This window comes from Lissotriton helveticus, chromosome 3_1 (genome assembly GCF_964261635.1).
Source record: "Lissotriton helveticus chromosome 3_1, aLisHel1.1, whole genome shotgun sequence".
Taxonomy (NCBI): domain Eukaryota; kingdom Metazoa; phylum Chordata; class Amphibia; order Caudata; family Salamandridae; genus Lissotriton; species Lissotriton helveticus.
The window spans coordinates 488,615,899-488,642,976 of NC_136061.1; the positions used below are offsets into that span (position 1 = coordinate 488,615,899).

Consider the following 27,078-nt stretch of genomic DNA (forward strand, 5'->3'; position numbering starts at 1 on the left):
CTGTTGAAAGAATGATACATTTATTGTATGCTCACTGATTCTGTATCTCAACAGTACTTGCTTAGCTATGTTTTTTTGCACAAATAAGTGGTCCTGGAACCTTGAATTGCCCCACATGGGTATATTTGAGATACTTTGGTTGTAGTTTTATTTGTTAAGCCTACCAATACCTGGTTTATCCCATTAAGAATCTTTAATGTAGTTTGCTTATAAAACATGGTTTGGCTGGATTTATACATACATCTCTTTAAATCCTTACCTTTAGTCTTTTGTTTTTCCCATTGATAATGATCAGCAAGATGTTACTGAAAGCAGCTAAACAATGGTTAACCAGTACACCAGGTACTTACCATTTTGCTTGGTAATGGCAACTTGACTTTTCTTTTGTGATCCTACTCTTTTCCAGACTATTTGCTTATAATTGACCTAAAATCCTGAAATTATTTTCAGAACCTTTAACATTACAGAATTAATTTTAAATAACAGCAGATGCAGTATTACAATTTTCTGCGTAACTTAAATGGCATAATCAGGTAATCACGTGTTTCCTATGCTTTTTATGTTGCTTTGGAATACAGTTACGTTTGTGGTATAGTTTCAATCGCTCATTTCCTTCTTGCCTGTAGAGAGCCAATCTTTTAAATATGGTACTTTCATTTTAACTATTAGGTGTTCAAGATGAATGGCCAGATTGGGCGTATAGCTTCTGTTTTGGTGTTCTTAATTTGATACTTGGATATTTCGTTTGATTTTCCACCAGATACTAATTCAGCAGGGTTCCAGCTATAACCCAAATATGCCATCTGCAGAAATTTAAGTTTTTGATGTAGAGGCTTTATGTACTGTGGGTAGTATTTCGATGCAGATGCTGTTAGTTAGGGGCTCTATGCAGATGGCAAACAGTGTTGGATTAAGTGGGCATAAAATTAGTGTAAATTGTTAAATTGCTGTATCTGTCGGGTCTGCAAGCCCACTTCGCTTGGAAACAAGAACCATGCACTTGGTATTCCGCCGTGGAGGCACACATCTCAAGTGCACCCACACCAAGAAGAGAACATAAAATCTGATGCTCCCCACCCCCACCAGGCCACCGACACCATGAAGAGAGTATACACTTTAATGGCCCCATCACTTCTAGTTCACATTTTTGAGAAATCCTGTGTGGGGGAGAGAAAGAAGAACTCAATAAACTCTTGCAAGACTAAGAAAGGCTTGTGAGTACTGGCAGCACTCATGTGCACGCCCGCTTTTTAAGGCTGCACCCATCTTCTAGAAGCTGTTAGCTGTTGAGAGACTTTCCTGGAGAGGATCAACATCTTGGATTCGATAAGTACTGGAAGGTTTGCATAGAAGTGCAGTATAGTTTCGGTACATAAATTATGTTATTTAAGATATGTAAACTATGAACCTGAACTACTAAGCCCTGTGTCCGTAGGGCACCTACAAGAAGGCATTGTGGAAATCTGTACCTTGTCATTATGCGACGAGAGAGATCCTGATATTTACACCACGAGATTTGAGAGCAGTGGTTGCAGCGGGAAAGGGGACAACTAAAGGTACACATTAGCCAGCACTGAGGGCAAGCAGGATGAGGGGCCATAGCCAACAGATGTAGGGCATATAATAAAGATATCTCTTAATGTTACAAGTCCTTAGAAGATCTTTATAGTCTTCAAAAGCAATTGGTTGAAGGAACAACCAAATGCTAAACCGAAGCACAGCAGAGCAAGAAGCCATCCTCCTCGCACTGCTGTCTCTCTCTCTTCATCCCATTCCCTTTTCCCCTCAGAACGGGCTCGGGTACTGAGGAGGAGTTTGGAGCCAGCTTCTCCGAATGCCACATTTAGTCAAATGTGTTTTCAGTGTATGTAACCATAGCACAAGAAGCTTTTATTGACATCTATTTCTAATGCCATGGCTAGCTCAACAACAAAATGTATGTATATATTGTTTTTATACTTATTTTTTATTGGTTTTACAATTTCAACCAAAAACATAACTGGCATACAACTGGACACTAGGCGCATACACTCAACATCACAGCAGTATTATCTGATGGGTGGCATCTTAACGCTACCACATATTAGTGGAAATCATGTTATATGAACAGCGGCAAACTCAGGGAATCACAGTAGCATTAAGCCAATAAAACCATGTTGCCATACAATTAAACCTGCTAAAACGTTTTTCAATCTTCTTGAAAGCTGTAATATAAACAGAATTTCATTAATACAAAGACTGATATGATCCATGTGCTTCCTTATTTTTACCTGGATTTAGCAATAAGGTTATATTAGCATCGTTCTATAGAGTAGGAGTCTTTTCAAATTCCAGAATATGTGAAAATACATATAACAATAGTATGATTGTTTCATTGACATGTTTATAAGATTCACTGATTATAATTTACATAATTTCTTGTTATTTATTTCATTTGACTTCCATAATATACTTTGTTGCCTTTGGATATTATTAAGACATTTGTCAGGAGTACAGTACTCTTGGTTGTTATTTGAGTTATCTGGATATACTAGTTCATGAAATGTCTGACCCTGTGCTAGGTTATTCCTCAAAATGATAATTCCATGCATTCTCAGGGGTCACAGATTTGTTTGAGATTCCACATTGTAATGGCATTCGTTTGTCAATGTATTTTCTATTTCTTTGACAAAATACATAGTATTCCATTTCAGTTCATATTCAAAACACTTTATTCAGTTTTCTTGTGCAAAACCATAAAAGTTCATAGACAAAATACACACAGATTTTCCAATAAAATACATAATACAAAATACACCAAATACGCCAATTAAAAGAGAAAAGTTAATTCATTACATTAGGCTCCCATTATTGCACAGTGAGGATAGCATCTATAGGGAGGATACTAATTCATTTCTATGTATCTAAACATTTCCTATACTTCATTGCACTTTTTAGGAAACCAGCCACATGAGGTATACAATCTGGTTTTAACAATTGTAAATAAAACAATGAAGGACGAATTTGTACGAAATTCAGCCTTTTTAAAATCAGTTTTAAATAAAAAGCCCTTGGGAATTCATAGTATTTACATAAAAACATGAAGTGCAGCAAATCCTGTGGAGACAAATTGTCGCAGCCACGGGCTGCCAACACATTCCCTTTATGACACCCCCTAGGGACTGCTAATAACAGGTGAAACAAGTTGAACCTGAAACTGGTTAGTAGAAAACGCTCATAGGCTGGTAGTGGCCAAAGTAAGTAAGGTTCCACAGCGAGCGAGAATTTGAGCATCAGGTGAAGATGCACGTTAGGCTTCAACAGCTCCCTTTCCTCCCTTTCTAATGTTTTACGCATGATAAAGGATTGTTTGATGTACGCTACGTCTTTGCTAGTGATTCCTTCTGGTTTTAAAAACAAGTCATTGCGCCCCTCTCTACTAAAACTAGTTTTAAGATATTTCATCCAAGGAATTGTGGACATACAATCTAGGCTTAAGGTCTCTTTTAGAAGACTATGAGTAAGACCAAGGTGTTTATTAAGCCAACACTGTAGCCAAAAAGTGAGGGGTCGCAGGGACAGGATGTCACTAATAAAAGGAGTGCCCGTCTCTTCATGCACAGACATGTTCGGGGTCCCCTGAGGTACACACAAAAGCTGTTTAAGGAATTTATTTTCGACCACCTGGAGACACTCTAAGTTGCAGTATCCCCATAGATCATTCCCATAGCTAGCTATTGAAATGCTCTTTGCGCGATAGATCTTCAGCATAGCCGCTACTGGTCTGTTGCCCGTTCTTGCGGCAAATCCAAAAAGCGCGGCGTTAGCCCTGGTGACTTCTCCTTTTTTTTTTATTCAAGAGTGGGGCCCAATTTAGCTGATGATCTAGGAGGACACCCAGGTAAGAGAAAGATGTACATGTGGGCACCCTGATACCATCAACCTTAAAGGGATACTATTTTTTTGATTTTGCCCTATCTGCATTATATAGGATTTTGAATTGTTTATGGACAGGTTTCGCCTAGCCATAAACCCATGAAAGGCGTCAAGTAAAGTTTGAAGCCCTTTCGGCGTGCGAGCTAAGAGGACTGCGTCGTCCCACAAAGGGATAATCAGCTCCCGACGGGCAGTCCTTGTCGTCCCACAAAGGGATAATCAGCCCCTGTCTTTACCAATAGCTCTTCAAGGTCGTTTATATAAAGATTAAAAAGAAAGGGGGCCAGTATGCACCCCTGCCTGACCCCCCCGACTAGTTCTGAAGTTTCTTGTCACCTTGAGATCTATGGTATATCTTACGTTAGCCTTAGTGTCTTTATGTAGATCTTTCAGGAAATCCACCAGGTATTTCTCAACCCCCATGGCCTCCATGGACTGCCACAACTTTCCTCGGTTGACACAGTCAAAAGCTGAGGAAAGGTCCATGAAGGCCATGTAGATGGTCCCTGGACGTGAAAGTGTGTATTTACCCAAGATCAGATAAAGGTTTAGGCATTGAGCCATAGTTGAGTGCCCCATACGGAACCCATACTGAATGTCAGATATAATATCTTTCTCCTCCGCCCATGTAGTCAACCTCTTCAATATAACATTCCCTAAATCTTTAACAATGGAATCAATCAGGGAGATGGGCCTGTAGTTAATTGTGCAAGATCGATCACCCTTCTTAAATACGGGTACAAAAGTCGATACTCCCCAGGATGGAGGGCAACCCTTTTTCGCTGCGGCATTTCCCACTGCTGCCAAGATGGGAGCCCAAAATAGAGGGTTAGATTTGAATAGATCGGGGGGAATACAATCAGGACCTGGTGCCTTCTTATTTGAAAGATTATTAATTCCCTCCATCATTTCCAATTCTGAGAACACCATAACGTCCAACCCCATCATCTCTTTTGGCTGAGCGGGGTGGGCAGCTATGTCTTGAAAGATTAGGGAAAAGTGGGAAACCCACTCTTCCTCCGTGATGTTGGACCCAACTTCTTTCACTACTGGTGTTAATAACGGCGAACGGTTAATTGTGGACCACAATCTTGAGTGGCTTGATAAGGTCGAGGGGTCTAAAAGCTCCCTCCAAAGTGCATTTTTCAACTCCATTTTCCTTTTAGCTAGGGTTTTTTATAGATTAGCCGAGATGTGCTAATCCGGAGTCTATTCCGGGAGATAATTCTAAGGGCCATTTTTAAATCTCTAGCTGCTTTAGAGCAGTTATGGCAAAACCATTTAGGATCTCCAGATGGGGTTTTCCCACCCGGGACATGCAACATCTCTCCTACCTTAAATGCAATACCCTCAAAAGCTTTAAGGACTCCCATGTCCAAAGGTTCATCGCTGAGGCAGCTTTGAAAATCAGCTGCGCATTCTTTCTTAAGTCCATCAAGGAAGAGGGACGAGATACCATGATTCCACTTAATACGCCGACCACTATTAATAGGTTGCATCATGTTACCTCCAGAGATTTTATCCTTTTTTGTCAAGAAATTCCCTCCTAATGACACATAGACTGGATTATGATCGCTGTGTGCACTTGGAATTACACAGAAGCCCCTAACAAGGGTCATAATAGGTCTAGAAGCTAGAATAAAATCTATAAAGGTTCCATGATTTCTACCCTTAAACGTGGGTTCCATTTGTGTATTCAGCGGTGGCGCTATACTCATAGTAAACATCAGGTCATGCTCATCTAGCATGAGGTTCAATGCATTTCCCTGTTTTGTGTGCTCAAAATGTAACCCCGCTATTGACAGACAACCCATGATCGCCAAAGTTTTTAACATGGGATCGCCGCAAGGGTGCACATTAAAATCACCTGCAAGAAGCAGGTGCTTTCTATTTGGGCCACGACACCGATTAATACAAATTTTCAGTTCGGTGATCCTGCATCCCTCACTCTTGTTACTTGAGTTATAAAAGTTTACCACACACAGGCTACTGTCGTCTTCCCCAGTATAATGGCCTGACTATTTCTGTTGCCGGAGGAAAAAACCCTTATACTACTTCTTAAAGCCAGGGAGGTGAAAATGACCAATCCTCCCGATGCACGGCCACTATTTGAGCTTGTTGCTGGTACACTAAATGATCTATACCCCTCCAAAGATATGTGCAGTTTGTATCCCATGTCTCTTGGAGACAAATGATGGAGTATTGGCTTACGAACTGCACCCATAGGGGGTCTGTGACCTTTCCTAGCAATCCCGCGATGTTCCAAGAGAGGACATTGTATTCTAAATTAACCTCTTTTGTCACGATGATGGGCTTATTAGTTAGATCAGGCTTTGTTAAAACAAGAGGGTTTTCCTCCCGGGGACCTTGTTCTACTACTATGATCGTTGTATCTGGGATCATCTCTAAGTTATCAGGGACTATCCCAGGTCTATCTGATGTTGAGGAGTGTCCGGCCGAAAGGTTAGATTCATTAGTGGGGGGATAAAAGGTAAGATTACCACCCAATCAGTCGCAGTCATTAAGGCCCGAGAGGACGTTATATCTGTTTGAAACCTCCGTACACGGGAAGTATCATGATCCACCCCTCAAATGAACTGCGTTGGGCCTCGGGGTATTTATATCCAACTCTTCTAATTCTCTATGATAAGGTATCTTGTTAACAAACCTCCTGTTCCTGTTATTATTACCATCCATCGGCCCCGACCTGCAGAAAAACCCAAGAGGTAGAATTTCTATGCCCTGACCTCCCTGTGGATTACCTCTCTCTACTTCCCTCAATATCCTTTCCACTGGTACCGGGCTATTGAAATTTAACACTATACAATCTCCTTCTCTACATTTTCTAGTGCGGCCCAGCCAGGCTACTCTCCGGGCCATGATTATGTTATGCCCTACCATTTGACCTGGTACGGTATTTCGGGATAACCAATGTGTAACCTTGTTTTTAATCTGGGAAAAGTCCTCTTTCTCTCCCGGACGGAGGGGAGGAACATTTGCCAGAACGATTACTAGTGGGGTGCTTTGAGGTGGTAAATGTAATGTGATGTAGCTACCTTTGTTGTGGGCTATCTTGTTATTTTGTACAGTTCCCTTAGTCTGTGGGGATGGGTGTATTCCTTCTCCATGATGGATCACTTGTGTCCCCATGAGACTGCTACTTCCCTCCTCACCCTGGACACTATCCTTTGTGGCCATAGGTCTAGGATCCCCGTTGATTAAAGACCCTTTCTCTTTAGATGTAACAGGTTGTCTAGCGATGGGTATAGGTGGTTGGATAGATTCAGTCCGCTTGCTTGTATTTGTTGATTGTCCCCCACTTCGCTTGCTATCTATTAGTGAGTGTAACAGTTGTGTGTTATCTGATGTGGCTTGTTGTAGCTTGCCCAGGTTATCATAGATAATTTGTAATCTCTCAATTAGTGGGAGCATTAGGGATTTTACAATCTGTTCGACCTGCCCAATTATTCCTCCTTCTCCCTGTACGGTCATTGGTAATCGTTTCGGTAGCTGATGGGGGTCAGAATTAGATGGAAGGGGGATGCTCTTGGATATAACAGAGGCGGGGACTTGTGTAGGATTGCAGAGGGCTGGTCGACTACCCACTTTATTCACGATTTTGGCTATCTTGGAACATTTACCCTTCTGACCTCCCCCACACCGCTTCCTTTTCTTCGTTTGTTTAGTGCTTGTGATGACTTTGTCTATGGTGGAACGTACGTAGGCCTAGGTGGGGTGGATATTAGGGTGCCCGATTTCCTCCTGAGTGATATTACCATCATGTGAACTATTCCCCAAACTGATTATACTTTGAGTGTCGGACATTATACTGAGCTCTGGGTCCACTGGACACTGGCTTACTCGATTTTCAGGGGTAATGCAGTTTTTAAGTGTGCCTAACGAGGAACCTTTGGAGCTAAGGGATTCTATAGAGAGACGTTTTTCTGTAATTTCTATCTCTCGTTCAAGGACAGCTGCTGCCCTGGTGATAAAATTATCCAATGTTCCGGTAATGCTTCCCCCGGTTAGTTTAATCCCTTTACATAGTAGCAATGACATAATTACCAGAGAAGATCGACCTTAGTTAAACAGGTGGAGAAAAGTACATTAAAGTCTTGGTCACTTGCTTTTGTAGTCCAAGTCTTAGGGGGGTGGCCCGTCCCGGCCTCCTCCGGCCTGTGACGGCCTTGGACGGTCCCGCCCTTGTCCCGGGCTTCTCCTGGCGCGTCCCGCACGAGTCCTCGCGGGACGAGCGACCTGACGAGTCTTTATGGGGAAACATCCTTTACAATGCAACTGTTACAACGCACTACCATTACGACGCAACCATTACAACGCAAGTCATTACAACGACTTGTGCTGGGGAGCACTCTAGGATAGGGAATAGTTTTAATTTCCTATCCAACACCTTCCCTACTATCCACGGGGACTGGAGCTGGAATAGTGTTAACTTGGTGGCAGGAAGGGGCAGGATACGAGTCTTGGTTAACGGTTGTTTTAATTTGGTTAACAGAAAGTCAGTACATATAGGGCGAGAGGATACTTGTCGGGGGGATCGGCTTCGGTCTGTTCGTCATTTTCCCGAGGTGTCCTCCGTCTTGGGGGATCGGTTGGGGCTTCGTCGGTGTTTCGTCTTCCGTGACTCCGTGACGCCCACAGCACGCTCGAGTCGGGGAGACAAAATGTGAGAGGGCAAGTATCAGATCAACCATCCAACAGTAGTCGTGCAAGGGAAGGGGAGTGAGGGCACACCAACAGTGAAATGCGGCTACGAGTGATAGTGAAGGGCAGGGCAGTTGGATAACGATAGCGCAAGTACTGTAACCCAGAGCCGCAGTCACGTCCCCGTGCCTCCCTTGCCTCTCACCCAACCCGTGATTCGGCTACGTACCTCGCGGAGCCACACGCCTCCTCCTAGCGTGCGGCTGGGCGGCTCGTGTTGTCGTTGGCCTCCTGGCTCTCCGTCTTCCGAGGGCGCCTCTCCTCCGGTCCGGTTTCCCGTCACAGGTATGTCCGTCCGCTCCTCGGTTCTCTCCGCTTCCTCCAAGTCTCCGTCTGCTTCTCTCCAGATTCCTAACGTCCCGGCTCCTTCTTTCTCGTGACCTCCGGCGAGCAAGCACACCTGGTCTGAAAACTCCTCTGCATTTGATGTGGTGATAGGCTCCGCCCATTCCCCTGCCGCCGTCCAGTTAAAGGGACCGCATTCTTCGTCTTCTGATTCCGGCCCCTGTATGTCGGGCCGCCACCATTCGTGCAGCTGCTCGGGAGACTGTGGAGACAAGAGGTGTGTGTCATTGCTGGTATCCATGTACTGATGTCCGGGGGTCGTTAAGGGAAGTGGCGACCGACTCCCCCTGTTACAAATAGTAAATTAAACTATTCACTATCCAGCGCCCCCCAACGCAAGTCGTTGTAACGACTTGCGTTGTAAAACTTGCGTCGTAAAGGCATGCGTTGTAATAACATACATCCGTCTTTATGCACCTCCTGGTGCGGTCAGTGATGTCGTCGACGTGCCCCAAGGGAGCCTGGGGCTTGTAGGCAGGAGGTGGACCGGCGGAGCAAAGCCCGGCCGGTCGTTCTGTGTGCAGGGGGGGCTGAGCCAAGCCCGGCCGCAAGGAAGGAACAGCAAGCACCAGGAATAGCTAAAAGCAAGGAGCAGCCCCAAAGGTAGCGTCTGGCAAGCATCCATTTCAGTTCATATAAGACAATGACTAGTCTCAAGGGGAAGAAGAGAGCTTAATAGTTGGACGGGTTTGCTTTTATGAACTGCTAGAAAACTCTGCGGCACATAAGTTATCCCAGAGGTATCTGAGCTCATCTATTTCACAAGTGAATTCTTCTTTGTTTTCCATTAGTTGATGTTGGATAACAATTGCCCTCCTTCTCTTCTTCATTTCACCTCAACATATTACTTTCCCTCAGTCCTTTAAGTCTGCTCTCTACAGATGGGAGTACGGGCAGGTTTCCTCTTCGTGGTTTGCTCCTTCATCTGGTTGGGTACAAAGTTAATGCTAGAAGTCAAACATAAGCAAATTCTCCTGAATCATAGCGTTAGCTTATAGCCATATATAGTAGTAAATGGTGGGGCTAGCTCAATGCTTTTTCTACTTTCTTGTGTTGTACATCCACTGTGGCATTCTCACAGGCCAAATAGTTTTTATCCATCAAATTTAGAATGATAGTGTTGAGCCAGATGGATTGGACGCCCCTTACTTCAAATCCTTCCAATCTCACTGTAACAGATCCAGAAGAGAGCCTCCTTGAATTTCTACTGGAATTCAATTGAGGAACATCTCTTGGGACATCTACATTAAATCCTAGGTACGTCAGCAATCAAGCCATCTTGTCACATACATTTCCTTTAGGCTACATTTGTATCATCTTACACATGGGGTGGCCATGATAATTGAATGGAGGGTAATATCCAAGTTTCTTCTTCTCCAGTGCCTTTCTTCCTTCAGGACTTTTGTGCAGGTTCTGCATCACAGCTTAAAACTGAACCCTCATCTGTGGTGATGTGGGAGTGGCTCAGTATTCGGGTTCATGTCCTCCCTTTCTGTCTGATGCAGTGGCATCAGAGTTTGATAGACCTGTTAGGTCAGCATATGTGGCATAGTGGGACGAGATAATCTGTGCCAATTCTAAACCTTCAGGGGCTACATGTTCGTTAGTCGATCTCCATAGGTGCTATGATCTTAATCTGTTATGCTTTCACCTTCTTCTGCAATGTGTGAACTATGTCACAGTGATTTGGTATTCTGCTGTGTATCCATCCATCTCACTGTGTCACATTCTGTAAAGGATTATAAGAAGATATTGAGTATTTTCAATTTAAACTGACTCCGAGATTAAGTGTACATGTGATATCAAGAAACACATTTCATTGCTCTTAAACCAACACTGTGAATTCTGGAAACAGAAACACCTCACTGTTGTGTACTGTGTTTGAGCCATTTGGCTTGACAGTTGAAGCAGTCAGTCATGATCTTTGTAGTTAAGTAAATAGGCTACTACCAGATTGGAGGAGCTCTTGGTCTAGGCAGTATTCCCAAGACCGTGCACCTCTTTCAATAGAGTAGACTCTGGAGAATCCAACAAGTGCAGTCTGGGCGGAAACCCCCTCCTCGAGGGACAGCTCCATGCTGGGTCCATCAACCTCTTCCAGGAGTCCAGTAATCTAGATAATATTTCTCCTGGAGTGGCTCTCTTAATCTTTGGCCTTGTATTCTAGGATGTGTACGCACTCCCTAAGATCTGTAATGTGTTCCTAGAATGTTGGTATGGAAAGTCATATTGAAACTAGGGATTTTTCAGTTTATTTTAGTCTTTCAAATAGCTTTTGTTGATCCGTCCTCAGAGGGCCAATGACTGTGGCAAATTTGTCTATCTTAAATACTGGAGCTATACGTGATTCATTGATGGCCACCAAGCGTTGGCAGATTGATATCACCTCAATGGCTCCAGTGGGTTACATCACCACCAAACATCTTTATGTATGGAGATTTTTTCTCTGTCCTGGTCATTCGAGCAAGGACACCAGTGTAGCTTGGATTTCATCACTTTTTGCCCTTGTGAAACAAATCCACACTCACTTGATTAGACCAAACACTGAGGCTCTTCACTTCGTTATCTTTGGCGACCCCACTCAGCCCTGCGAGGGTAGCCTCAGCAGACTCTATAATTTACTAATTTTATGAAATCTAAAGATTTAGTTGAAGAGCCTTCTGTGTACAAGGGTTAACTTTCTGGAACATTGTTTAAGGCACTTAGAAAGTTACCTAAAATTCAGAAATTCTCTGAAAACCCATCTTTTCTGCTCATCCTAAAAGCAATTGAATCTGAGCTATCCAAGCAAGTCCTACTTAATTTGTATTTGGCCCGATGGCTTAGAACCAATGTATACCACATGATTATTCCAATTTACCTACCATTGCTAAAACCACCCTATCATATACTATTGTCAAAGAGGCAGTCTTGTTACTGAAGACCTACAGACTATTTTAATTGATTATTATTGGACATGTAGAGCATTGTTGTGCTAGCATGACCGTACCCTGCTTCCCCTTCCCCTAGTGCTTGTTATGAGGTGTCAGAACTTCCCATAAATAAATAAATAGGGGCCACCCTGAGATTATAAGAGATAAACTGAATGGGATTAATCATAGAACATCTGCATAGATTGCCCTATAGAAACAAAGGGCCCACACCATGCATTGCTTTTGGATAGATGCATATCCACTCATTTGTGTACCAGCAACCAATTAAGCCTAGAGAGATAGATCAAAAGCATGATCATGACATGAGAGATATAAAACTAAGTGAGCAACTGCATTCTGGATGAGTTGACGTTTGTTCTTCATGTATTTAAGGAAGCATTCTCATAATGTTCAACAGGAAGCAATCATAACATAGATGATCATTTTGCGATAGGGCAAATATTTTTTGCAAAGTTTTAAGCTATAATGAATCAGGGATGATAATTTGAATACATAGATCTTCAGAGACAAACCTTTGTCCTTAATGAACCTAGGTTCTTGATAGGTGCCAATAAAACTGGGGCTATACCCAAGGAGCTAGGCCACCACGAGTTGGACCATGATATAGATGGATTTCCCACAAAAAGGTCTTCATTGAGGCAACTTTGAAACCTGCCCTGATGACCAGTAAATTGGACATCCAAGTTGCTAGTAACCTGCGTATATGTAAAAATAGAAACCAAATGTGCCAATTCAGTTAAATAGATGTAAAAAAGGATATGGCTCAGGGAAGACCATTCAGCCATTCTAAGGTGAGGTTCTCAATGCTCCTGTCTTTGAATGGTACCTACAGGATGTTCTTGAAAACTCTGTGGATGGTCGTAAGGAAGGCCACAAGCATAAGGCTTGCTCTGCCACCTCTATTTCATATCATGTGGGCAGACATCAAAAGATCTAGCCAACGTGATGTGCACTGAAGCCGACTCTGCTAAGTCAAGGAGGACATGATTCTTCAACAACAGGGACATCACCTTGTCCATAGCATTTTCTGGAACCTTAGTGGTAACAGGAAGCAAAGAGATTGGATGAAAGTTAATTAAGATGCTTCAAATAACCAAAGGGTTTTTTAGTAATTCCTCTGTACGATGGCAGATATCAAAGGTTGGATGCAGAAGTTAGTAATTACTGCAGATAGCAGTTGTAGGATTCTGACCTGGTAGGGACCACTATGGATCCCAGACTTAACATCACTGAGCTTTGCCGTAGTGCAGTCAACTGAATAGTAAAAAGGTTTTGAAAGCAGTTAATTTACAGAGCGGCAAGTTCGGGTTATGAAAAATGATTAGCATTAAGAAGTGTAAGCCTAGAGAGTACCAGAAGAATATTTTCAAAGCTGTACTTAAAAAAGTCAGAAAGATCATACCATAGAAACTCAAAGGTGGAAATGGTCTTTCACCAAAATTAGGGGATAAAAGTTCGGAGATAATTATAAATATGTCTTTAGAAATATTGGCATTGCGGCTAATATGCTTGAGTAGTGGCTATCGATAGTTTACATTTTCTTTATTATCTAATTTTGAATCTAATCAGCTATTCTAATTCAGTTGAGGAGTCAAGTATTCTGGGCCACTTACTTTCTGATTCTCCAAAGATTATTTCGAGGCCCAAAGCTCTGCGAAGAGCCAGAAAGCATCTTTCCTTGTATGCCTTTCAGGAACGTTGTCCAGTTATTGACTAAGTTGACATTATTACTTAAATCATCATACAATTCTCACAGCTTCCGTTGCTGTGCCATAGAAAAATTGGATGGGATAACTTTAAACTAAGAATGCACTGGTGAAGAGATTTAAGTGGGGGGTCAACGATCAACTTATGTTTAAAATAATATCAAAGAGGATGGCCACATGATCCATCCACTGCAGAAGAATCGAGGCATTTATTAGTGTGTCACCTAAATTAGAAAAGATATTTTTAAAAATCTGATCAAGACATCTGGCCACAGATTCCTTAACTTTTGAATGCTCCCCCAGGCGCCAGGCTGGATTTGGACATTTTTCAGCGCTACCTCTGCGCGCCGGGGGACAGCGTCGTACGGCTCTGTAATGACGTCAACTTCAGTCATTACCTCAATGGAGCCATATAAGTCCCCTCCAGTGCGTGGACGACAGTTTCTTCTTTTCTGGACCCAGACTAGCACCTCTGGAGAATTCAAAAGTTAAGGAATCTGCGGCTTAGCTGTGTCTCTACCAGATATTACGTTACCGAAGGCAATTAACTTTTACAACCTGCTACATGATTTTTTGGGAAAAGCATGAAGCTGACAAAACAGCTAAAACAGTCTTTGGCCAGACCTAAAAAGGCCATACCAGATCATGGATCTGACTGCGTGAGAAGTGAAAGCTGAGTCTCCAGTGCCCATTGCAAGACTCATGAACTCTCTTCTGGGGGTATTATTTCAATTTTCATTTATCTGCAAAGTATTAGCTCATTGCCTATCGGTAGCTGTTGTTGTGATTCATCTACTGTTTTACACACCCGTCACGTAAGCTGTCAAGTGTTTATTTAACTAAATCAAATTGAATAAAGGTAACTGAAAATGTATAGAAAATGCAACAACACGTGTGTCTGCAAAATAATACATATGAGTGTAATGTAGGTTGTTCCAGAAAATTGTAGGGAAGTGTGCTATTGTAGTATTAGTTTGCTATATTAACTATGTAGTATTTAATGTAACAATGCTGTGGTTATTTGTCTTGTGAATTAAACATACTTGCTTGTTTTCAGAGTTTAAATTATGGATTGAGAGCTGCTGCTGAGAAAGGACTTTCTGCGATTTTCCATACTTGCTGCCGTAAAGTTCCAGCTGCTAATTTGGGCTTCGCTGATGAATCTGGTTATGCCCTAATTCACCGTGCTGCCTTGCACAATCATACACCAATTATCGTACAGCTAGCAAGGGCAGGATTGAACCTGAATCAGAGACGCATTTATCATTCTACTGATCATGGTAAGTGTTTTACAGTTCTAAACACATTGCGGGATGGGGAGGGTGATAGTTGTTTGGGGCCATGGTCCATCCTCATGTTGCTAAACCTGGGAATTAACTACATATTCTGCTTGTCTTGGTGAAGATGTATTGTGTTTATTCCAGTTTGAGTTGCACATAGAAACATTACTCCATAAATCTATTGATGTTCATAATCTCTTGGGGTCGTTTCACAAACTTTTCTCCTTAGTCTTTTAGAATTTATGTACTTGTTCTTCCCAGTCTTTAGCTATCTCACTTGTCGTATTTCCAGATTTTGGTAGTTTACTTTCCTAATGTTTGCAGCACTGAAAGATACTCCATGGTGCAGGGGAATTTGTTATTTGGTCTTAAGTGTGCTTGCCAGCTTCTGTGATAATAGGAAAGGGACACATTGCATTTTGAATTGTGTACCAATACCACAACATTGGAATGCATGTCCTGCTCGTTTCTCTTATTTTCTCCGCAGCTTCATTGTGTTTGCATTATTTACTTCACTCTCCCAGGTCCCTACACCATTTCTCTCTTCTCTCTCTCCATTTGAGACTTTGTCACTGAGCACTTAGACTGTGTCGCTCACTGTCTCTCTTCCCTCCTCCGCTTGACTTTTGCAGTCTTTCATTGCTTTTTCCCTCACACATCTTAATTTATTTTCAATCTCAATTACCTTCCCATCCTCCCTGCTACCTGACTGCTCAATACATTATTTCTGACAGAGGTGTTTTTATCTCTGTGTAATACATACAACTATCCCATATATTTTTCCGTCAATAATACATGTTTCCATAATATGAGATGCATTTAAACCTACTTTGAAAGGGTCTATTATTTCACAACATTACAAAGAAGAAAAATTCAAAGTGCTATTTAAAATCACTTAAGAAAGCTATTCGTGATTGTGTGTCAAATGTTCAGAAGATGTATTCGAGAAGATTCTTATACATGGATAATAGCCAAAGACACCATAAGCTTTACTTTTTTGCATCAATATTAGGTAAACAGCGAAATATTTGGACAAAGAGCTTACTAAGAAGCTGAGTTCACTGGTGAAATACTAATGTGGTTAGTACAGGGGTAAAAATCCCATCACTAGATTTAAAAAATCCAGAAACTGGTCATTATATAGTGGAAATCAAAGAAATTAAATATAATGCTTCATCACAGAAGAACATTGTACACATCATAAACTCAACCTTCAAAGGCCAATATAAATGAGTATGTTTATTTTCTCTCAACTCCCTACATTTCAGATCAAGCAGCAGGATCTATTATTACCCCATTTATGGAAGCAGAATTATTCCTACCATAGAAATACTTCCAAGTGGAAAGATATGGGTAAGATGGATACCCTGGAAAATGTTATAAAACCTTCTCTATCCATTGGAAACTCTGTGGGCCCGATTCACAGAATTAATTTAAGACAAAATCCTAAACTTACTACATTTGGTATTCACAGAAGGCATTTAGTAGTAGTAAAGTTAGGATGTTGCCTTAAGTTTGACTTAAGACAAACTTAAGACAAACTTAAGACAGACTTAAGACAAACTTAATACAAACTTAAGACAAACTTAAGACAGACTTAAGACAGACTTAAGACAGACTTAGGACAGACTTAGGACAGACTTAAGACAGACTTAAGACAGACTTAAGACAGACTTAAGACAGACTTAAGACAGACTTAAGACAAACTTAAGACAAACTTAAGACAAACTTAAGACAGACTTAAGTTAGGATTGTTTCTTAAGTTTGTCTTAAGTCTGTCTTAAGTCTGTCTTAAGTCTGTCTTAAGTTTGTCTTAAGTTTGTCTTAAATCGAACTTAAGAAAAAATCCTAACTTTACTACTACTAAATGCCTTCTGTGAATACCAAAAGTAGTAAGTTTAGGATTTTGTCTTAAGTTAATTCTGTGAATCGTCCCCTGTTACTTTAGTTATGTATCTATGCTAATGGAGATATCCCAGCTTTATTTAAAAATGGCACTGTGGTCAGCTTTCTCAAATCCAGAAAACATCCAGAGGAGCCTGAATCTTGTCATCCAATTACTTTGTTAAACAGTGATTACGAAATCTTTGCAAAACCTACAGCTGATAGACTGAGGCAGGATCTTAAAATATGTATTCCATCACTATCAATGGATTATCAATGGATGCTGTTATACACACCTGCCCTGTCACACTAATGTAAGAACAATGTTTCAGATAAATGGCCTAGGTGTAAAAAATGAAAATATAAGGTTTTAGTATCATATAGCTTGGGCCTCCCAATAGTTGCATGTGTATTAATGGGAAATATTATCATGTGCCATTAATCTGTGTGGATATGGAAGTACCACAACCAAAACCGTTGGCGTATCTCTACAAGACTTTCCAAAAAAAGACATACCCACTTCAGCTTCTTCCTGGAAAGTTTTGGGGCGAACCGTCAAGTGGGGGCTGAGAAAAAGGAGATCCCAAAACACATTTTCCTCATTCATTTTTCCAAAGGAAAATTGAACACTCGTACAGCAAAAACACTGAAGGGATTTACACCACACTAGGCAGAAAGCTAGATCTTATTCCAGAAAGTGAGATTTTTTAATTTGGTGTAAATCCATTCAGTAGTTATAGAGCAATTAATGCTCAAATCCTTTCTATATTTCATGCCACAGAGGATCTGTGGCCTGATATATCTTAACTGATAGGCTCCCACACCATCAACAATGCTGTGGCGACAGCCATCTTAGGACTCTGGACTCAGTCCAGAGTACTAGAAAAAAAAGTTTAAGGAGACAGGAAAGGGATACCCTGACCCCGCACCCCCCAGGCCAGAGAAACCCACTTTGGGGCCCCAAAAATGTTTTGTTCAATGTTGTTACAAATTTGCAGAGGATCTGCAAATCCACAGTACAATTTTTATTTAAAAAAAAGATTGCACTATTAGATGAATAACCTGCCGAGGAGTAGTGTAAAAACATATTTTGGGGAGGTGGGCATCTGGACCCACGGCCCTAACTTCAATGAAAAGGGAGGGGCTTGCTGCCCTCCTCCCAGTCCCTCAGTAGGCCTTGGGGACCTCATCTCCCTGGGCCAGAGTTCAACTAAAAGAGAGGGGGCACATGGGCACTAGGACTCCCTCCCCCGAGGAAAATTAAAAGAAAGGGGAGAGGGGTGCATGCCCCCACCCTTTCCGAGCCTAGCAGGGCCCAGGGAACTCCATCCCCAGGGTCCAGCTCACTCGATGTGTCCTGGGGAGATCACTTACGGGACATAGTAATTTACCTGCCTACCACAGCACAGGCAGGGAAGCACATGTCTGCTCCCATCTGGTAGGAGCTTTAAAAATGCTTGCCTCGGTGAGAGCAGAGAGCGTGGGCAGGTAAACGTAGATTGTTCCCACCAGGTAGAAGCATTCAAAACCATCTGCTCCTGCTGGTCATGGGCAGTGCTGTCTTCTAATGCACCCAGGATGGGTGCATGTGGGGAGCCTGTAGGACCATGGGTTCCCCCCCAGAACACATGGACCTCGATTCACTAAAATGCCAGGAGTAGCAGAAGTGACATCAAAAGCCATTTGACTTTTACTTTCACTTACACATACCCATACATTCACACATACATACACTGATTCTCACCTAAACACACACTAACCGGTAAGCATGAATGCAACATGCATTTAAAAGCATTTTCTACTTACCTCAGCTGCCAACAAGGATCGTTTTCTAGCTAATTTTACTCCATTCTTTATTTCACTAATAGTGAGAAATATAGTATTTTTCACTACTAGTTTAATTAACAAAATGACAGAAAACAACATAAGTGGAGCCTTGACCAACGTCCATAGGAAGGAGTTGCTCCTGTGTTCCTGGCTCAGATTTTTCCACCTCTGAGACCAGGGTCCATAAATGCAATGCCAGGGGCCGCATGGGACAAGCCAGGGGTCACAGCTGTGATCACTAGATTCCCCTAAATGACATCCATGCAAGAGCCGCCAACATAGTGGTATGTGGGTGGGCACAGGGCACCTACCTATGGCCAGGGGATGGAGTCCCTGCGGTCACTACTGGCTTGGGGTGAAGGGGCTCTGGAGCCGCTATTGGCTCGGGAAGGGGGGGGGCACCCCCCCCCCCCTTCTGCATCATAAATGAGAAAGCTCCCTGGAGATGGAGTCCCCAGGGCCCATAGTTGCTCAGGGCCACACTCCAGCTACCCTTAATAAAAAATAAAGACCCCCGGGGGATGTGGTTCCTGGGCCCTAAAGGCTAGGATTGGCGGGCTGTGCATTTATTGAGGCACAGCATCCTTTCCTCCATCTAATGGATCAAACCGTCAGACTGATGGCTTTGCAGATATCCCATTACTGAAGTGTTTTATGATATGATTAAAATCCTATCAAGAGGGAACACATCTTCCAGGTAAAACCTAAAGGTCTTTGTCCCCAGGAAATGACCAAGAAGTATGCGTTGAAATGCATAGATTTGTGAGGTATCACTGATTTCCACATGTTATATCTAGAACCCTAAAGGGGAATATTTTAGGGTCCCTGGAATAATTTGTTCTAGCAGTAGTATTACCATATTTTGTGATTCTGCAGTACTATGGCTACTTGGAATACTGACTTTTTATACACCCCATGAACAGTTTCCGGAAAGTAAGTGTACAGACATGATACGGTTGAAAGAACCTTTACAGTGCAGATTATCAACATCTGGAATATCCTGCTATAATATATTCAGTTCTCTCAGGCTGAACTGGACATTCTGCCACTCTGGTATTACCTAAGTAGGCAGTGGGCTAAGGTACTGCCTTAAGAAAACAGGAACAGTGTGGGGCTGGTGTTACGATTTTTGCCACAGATGATTTTGTTTTTCTGTCTGATCCTGATTCCACCTCCTGTTTACCCTTCCATCCGCGCTCCGGGCCCCAAGCGAGCGGCTCTACGCACTGGCCCCCACGAGAGTGGACATCTATCCCAGGCCAACTGAGGCTTCACAGCACTGCGGTATCGTTATGATTTAGGGGGGATTCTGACTTAGAGGCTTTCAGACATAATCCCACAGATGGTAGCTTCGCCTCATTGGCTCCTCAGCCAAGCACATACACCAAATGACTGAACCTGTGGTTCCTCTCATACTGAGCAGGATTTCTATTGCAACAACACATCATCAGTAGGGTAAAGCTAACCTGTCTCACGACGGTCTAAACCCAGCTCCTGATCCCTATTAGTGGGTGAAAAATCCAACGCTTAGTGAATTCTGCTTCACAATGATAGGAAGAGCCGACATCGAAGGATCAAAAAGCGACGTCGCTATGAACGCTTGGCCGCCACAAGCCAGTTATCCCTATGGTAACACAAAGAATATGCCAAACCTTTTGTATGTTGTTTAAATTTTCCTAACCTTCTAGAGTAAGTAATTCTGTCCATTAAGTTGCTCTGAGTGCATCGGAGATGACAAATAGGAATATTTATAACAAATGCAAATGGTTTGCCCATTTCCTTTCTCGCTGCTCATATCCTAAGGCAACTATATTTTTTACTCTCATTGCAAATTGGACCAGTCTATTTGAATGTCACACCCTTAAAATAAATGTAATATAATGTACGGTTCAAGCTGGACTGCCTAGTTTGGGAAAACGTAGGGGCTATGATGGATAAATAAAACTATCATTTGTATTAAGAAAAATATGAGATTTATTCACAGGTGTAAGTTAAACCTATGACTAGGTTGCACATTTAATTTTGCTTGTAACTTTACTACTTTTGGCTATTCTTCATTTCTGAGTGGAAAGGTACTCAAAAGTGTAGACTTACATGTCTTGACCGCCTCGGTTCCAGGGCTAGAGTCAGAATAATTGTAATTTACAGCTTTATAATAACGGGAAACAACCTTTACAACGCAACTTTTACAACGCACTACCATTACAACGAAACTTTTACAACGCAACATCCATTACATCGCATGCCATTACAACGCAACCATTACAACGCATGACACTACAACGCAGACCATTACTACGCATGTCATTACAATGCAGTCATTACAACGCATACCATTACAACGCATACCATTACCATCCAACACTTACCCTACTGTTGCACCCCCTGGAGTTAGAATAGTAATTTTTACCCCTACATTATCCAACACTTACCCTACTATTGCACCCCCTGGAGTTAGAATAGTAATTTGTACCCCTACACTATCCAATACTTACCATACATGCAACGTAATGTTATGTGTTGTAATGGTATGCGTTATAAAGGTAGTATGCGTTGTAATGGAATGTGTTGTAAAGATAGTTTTTAAAAATTCGTAGTAATGGCATGCGCTGTAATGGAATGCGCTGTAATGGATATTGCGTTGTAAAAAATGCGTTGTAAAGGTATGCGTTGTAAAAGTATGCGTCGTAACGTCATACAACCATAATAACTTACAAACACATTTTACATGTGGCCGATCTGCGCACTCATGGTGGGATCGTTGTACTCAATGCGGAGACTTCCACATGGGAGTGCGTAAGATGCCTCTCCACTTGGGGGTGGAACTGAAGCACTCGAGGGATAGACTTTTGTATGATAGTAAGTAGGATACCTCTGCATGGAATTAAATAGGGAAATGATATACACCTCAAAGAAATTAAATACAACTGATGCACAATGCCTTACAGCCACACAAATTCTGCCCACACCATAGGATCTGCTTTTTGCTTCTGTGCCATCTGGATCCTGCAGCCCACACCTTCAGGCAGAACCATGCAGATGACCACTAATGTGAAGAGGAAAAGAAAGTCTACACAGATACAGTCCTTGTAGAAAATATTGTGGTACAATTCTACAACCAACTAGTTGGGCTGCCTCCGGTCAACCTCAGTGGATCCCAGAAGGTTGCCTTGTGGGCAGGAGGACACTGACAAAGGAGGCATGCACTGTCAGGGATATAAAAAGTGGCAGGACTAGAGAAGGCAGGTGAAGGAGATATTTTGCATATTTCAGGTCGCTGAAGGTCTTCCCAGAGAACCATCTTGATGCAGTCTTCTGTCTCATCCCCTGCCTCTTACAGATAACATTAATGTGGTGTCAGGTAAGATTTTAATCCCCTACTCCCACCCTAACTTACTCTAAAAACAAACCTATAAGCAGTCATCCAAATCTATCCGCCACTTACATTGGCATCCTTAGTGGGAAATCATGTATACATACCCTTCCTAAAAGCCCAGTAATACGAGCCCTATACACTCATATATGTTTTATTAATGTTAAGTTTAATACTCTTTCATACAGCAACGTTTTTGAGTAGATTGGCTGCTTTTCACTGGAGCAAAAGTAATTGCAACTGCAGCAAGACAATAGAGGTTAGACCTTCCGATGCAAACCACCTACACACACACACACACACAAATATCCTTATCCGAAGAATCCCACTAAAACACTATGGAACATTTTACCACTTATTTTATGAAATCTAACAATTTATTTGATATTATGTATTCCAATCTCTTTTAATTGTGGTCAAATGTAACTTTGTCATTTATACTGTCACACAATTATATAGTCCAAATTTTATTTTAACCTTTTTATGGCCCTAATTTGTTGTTAGATCCACCACCTTCCACTTCTGTTCCTCACAGTACACCTACACACAGACTGGCATCACAAAGCCGACTGATGGTACATGCTGGAAAGTTAAAAACCTACTGTTTTGCTTAAGAATCTAACATCTTTATTTATTACAGACAGGGTAACCTATATTTTTTTCATACATCCCTGTTGGTACCATGCTCAATATGTCACCCTATCTTTTCAGATATATATTGAATTACGAAATTGCCCTTATAGTTGGAAATTTGAAAGTAGTAGTATACGATATCTCCAAGGCCTTGTTTTAACTTGTAGGATAACAATCTGCGGGGCTCTCAAATTGAATTTAGCATCTTCTGAAATGATTTACAAAGACTATCTTTACTATGCATATCTCTCTCTTCTGTCAGCTTCTGTCAAACAGCCCCTTGGTTCCACCTTAAGAATATCCACAACAATTAAATAACATGGACATCAGGGAAGCTGCATTTACCATCCATATGTCAGGTAGGTCTGGGAACCCATGGTCTTACACTTTTTCCATCTCATCATGAGGCTTTTCGCTAATTTTTTTCTCTTTAGTTCCAGGAGAGCTCAGACTCAGCCTTGATTACATTTAAAGAAGGCCTCAAGAGTGTTTAAAGGCTGGAAGAACAAAAATGTTTTAAAACTCTACTCAGAAAAAACTGAAGTTCTGATTGTTGGTACATGCTCTCCGCCTTCTCGGAATCTTGGTGGCCAGAGAAGCTAGGTGTCATGTGCCTGTTTTGCCACACTCAGATCCTTAAGGAAAATGTTGCCCCTGATCCCAGAATGAACTAGTACAACTGAGGTGCATACCATGGTCACCTCTGGCTGGACTACGCAAACATCCTGTACCTAGGACTCTCTGCTTTCTTAATACGCGTAGACTTCAGATCGTGCAGAATGCAGCAGCAAGGCTGATCCGAAGAGTCCTATTTAGGCAGGTCTTGTCCCCTCATTTGAAGCAACTTCATTGGCTACCTGTGATAAATCGGATCACATTTAAAGCTCTAACACTGGCTTTTAGATCCTTTTCTGGACAGGGCCCTGCATATCTGAGGAACGGACTGCATGCATACCAGCAATTTAGAATGCTCAGATCAAGCCACCTTCTACTGCTTCATGTCATGAAATTTGTGAAGACAAGGCAAGGACGAAGATTCTTCGCAGTCTTGACAGCCAAGCTGTGGAATATTCTCCCAATAAATCTGCGTTGAGCCACCTCTAGTTCAATCTTTAAAAAATAATTGAAAACCTTTCTTTTTGATAAAAGCTAAACCCTTTCCTATTCAACTACATGGATGTACGGACTGTCAGATTGTCAACTTGAGCGCTGGGACGCCTCCTTGGTTTCAGCTGCATGCTATACAAATGGTGATTAATTGATAGTTTATAAGTGTCAAACATATATTTACTGGTACTGTATGTTCTCCTGTATCTATCTTTTATGTGTCTGCATTTGTTCACTGATTTACAATATCTATTCAACCCAAATCTTATGTCTTAGCTGCTGAAACTGGAGATACTTTGAAATGACCAACTACAAAGACCCTGGTTGAGAAGCTGCCATCAAAGGGGTTTTCCCAACATATCATCTCTGTCGCTGGAGCTGGTCAGTTCACATTGTTGAGATATACCAATTTCATCCATAAATCATCCTTCAATTGCATATGTTGACTTATGCTCTCATGGTACTAACATTATTTACTTTACTAACTTTATTAATTGTATTTTATTATCTATTTGCAGGACAATCCAAGGAGAGAATGGAATCCTCATCCAAGCTACAATACCAGCGGCTACCACTGTTCAACAAGAAGAAGAGGAAGCAGAAGAGGAGGAACAGAAGCTGGTCAAGGAGGAACAAGACCTGAATAAAGAGGCAGACGTTTTTGCCCCAACACAGAACAAGTTCAAGAAAGCCTCTTTGACTCTGGTCAGCAGCCTTTCTCCCAAATACCTTCGGAGGATTGTCAGTCTCTGGTCATTAGCTAAGCAGTCACAGATGCTTGTTCTGGCAACGCAACAGTCCCTGCTATATTGCCCTCCACTCACAGCTACCTCTCTATAAACCCCTACAGAGTCTTTAAATGAATGTCTATCTCTGGGTTTTCTCAATCATCGAGAGAGAGTACGGTCCTGGTGAGGAGCAGGTATCCCCCATTCATGATTCTGCCCTCCACATTCTCCCAGATGCTCCATGCTGGACAACCTGCTGGCCATGCATGTGTGCAGTGATTGGTATGGGCTAATGCTGCTCACTTGGAGGATCAGTTTAACCTACATCGGTGTAATGTGCAGGAGGATATTTGTGCTGCCGGGGACGGGGGTACTCTCTATCCATGAGATTGCTTCGTCCCTTAAAGGACTCCCTCAGATGATTGGCAGAAAGACCCTGCCTTGGATAACATTGCAAAACTTTGGTATGTTACCATTACAACGAAACTTTTACAACGGACTACTTTTACAACGCAACTTTTACAACGCAGGAACCATTACAACGAACTACCATTACAACGCATTTTTTTACAACGCAATACTTTTACAACGCAATACCTTTACAACGTAATACCTTTACAACGTAAGTATTGGTAAGTATATTATTATAGTAAAAATGTTATAAGTTTGGGTTTTTGGGTAAAGGGGTCTTTTTAGGGTTCAGGGCAAGGTTTGGGTTTTTGGGTAAAGGGGTATTTTTAGGGTTCAGGGTCAGATTTGGGTTTTTGGGTAAAGGGGTATTTTTAGGGTTCAGGGTCAGTTTTGGGTTTTTGGGTAAAGGGGTATTTTTAGGGTTCAGGGTCAGTTTTGGGTTTTTGGGTAAAGGGGTATTTTTAGGGTTCAGGGTCAGTTTGGGGTTTTTGGGTAAAGGGGTATTTTTAGGGTTCAGGGTCAGTTTTGGGTTTTTGGGTAAAGGGGTATTTTTAGGGTTCAGGGCTAAGTTTGGGTTTTTGGGTAAAGGGGTATTTTTAGGGTTCAGGGCCAGGTTTGGGGTACATGGATACAGGGTAAAAATAAATTAAAAAGAATGTTAAATTAAAATAAATTATATTAATTTTAATTAATTACATTAAAAAAAAATATTATATAATTACCAATACAAGGATACAGGGTACAAATAAAATAAAAATAATATTAAATTATAATAAATTATATTAAATTTAATTAATTAGATTTAAAAAAAATATTATATACTTACCAATACTTACGTTGTAAAGGTATTGCGTTGTAAAAGTATTGCGTTGTAAAAAAATGCGTTGTAATGGTAATTCGTTGTAATGGTTCCTGCGTTGTAAAAATAGCGTTGTAAAGGTATGCGTTGTTAAAGTATGCGTTATAACGTCATACATCCCAAAACTTTACCTAGACACAGCAAAGATGCTCTAAGAACATCTTTACATTTTTAGGGAACACAGTGCAAGGCATCATACCTTGCCCATGAAGATGGTAGAGGCAATAGGCACAAAATGCAACTGTCAATATTAAGATCAGTGCATGCGGGAGATTTGTGAGGGGCACCTCAACATAGGAGGGACACAACACATGCCTGCCTCACACCGCTACCACCTTCTCCTGGAACATTTACACCTGTACAATCTACACCTGTGCCCCCTACATCACTTCAACCTCCAACACCTCCAACTCAACCACAACCAACTCACCCATAAAACAGGGGAGATATTGCAACCCAACCCATAAAACAAGCACAGTCTCAATCATACTCCCCACCAGGATTGTATAGGAGAAGTAGCTGCCAAAACCCCCAAATAACTGTTTATTCTATCTAGCACAATCCCTAACATATTCACTAGGTTTCTGAATGACTGAGGTGTGAGCCCTGGGCAAGCAGTAACCAAAATCCTAGTCCAGGTAAGGCACTAGCAACCCCCAAACTAACCTGCACTCACCCTCTGGTAGCTTGGCACACAGCAGCCAGGCTTAGTTTGAAAGCAATGTGTAAAGTATTTGTGCAACACTTCAAACAGTAATAACAATGAAAAGACTAGAGATAAAGATCCCACACCACGTCGTAAAACAAGAGCCTAATTTAATGAACAAGACAAGATCAAAAGGAGAAATATCCAATAAGTAGAACCAGATTTATGATTTTTTTTTTAAAAAGAAACTGCAATATAGTGCTTAGAACAGACGTCTTCAAACTTTTTTAGGCCAAGCCACCCCTGACAATATGTTTAGGAGTCGGGCCCCCATCACTAATATTTCTTTATGTTGAGATTCAGCATCTTTAACAACAGGTTTATACCTGAGGTGTCAGCTGACAACTAATTTATTTTTCGCAAAAGCAAAACATTATCGGGTTTTTGTAAAGATTTGTGAGTTGTAAATCTGGCCCGCAACCAGTGAACTAATTCAACGCCCTTTGATGGGAAGTTTTATAACTCTGTCTAAAAAGCCAGGTCTTCAGGTTCTTCTGGAAACTTGCCTCAGACTATTCAAGTCTTAGATTAATTGGCATTGAATTCCATAGCTTGCCTGCATGCAGCCGAAAAGAGCAGCCCCCCAGTCTTGCACGTCATACTTTTTAGATCACTTCCAGCGCTGCTTCTCCAGATCTGAGTGTTCTGG

The 27,078-nt window shown here is 41.7% G+C and overlaps 1 protein-coding gene across 4 annotated transcripts in view; it reads left to right on the top strand.

Annotated features, from left to right (window-relative positions):
• The window catches only part of ANKAR (ankyrin and armadillo repeat containing), a 1,199,016-nt gene that overhangs the window by 231,680 nt on the left and 940,258 nt on the right, over positions 1 to 27,078 (top strand). For all 4 annotated transcript variants that reach the window (XM_078680368.1, XM_078680367.1, XM_078680369.1 and 1 more), the window contains one exon: positions 14,679 to 14,901. In XM_078680368.1, the coding sequence (XP_078536494.1) occupies positions 14,679 to 14,901 (223 nt within the window). The remainder of the gene's footprint in view (positions 1 to 14,678; positions 14,902 to 27,078) is intronic.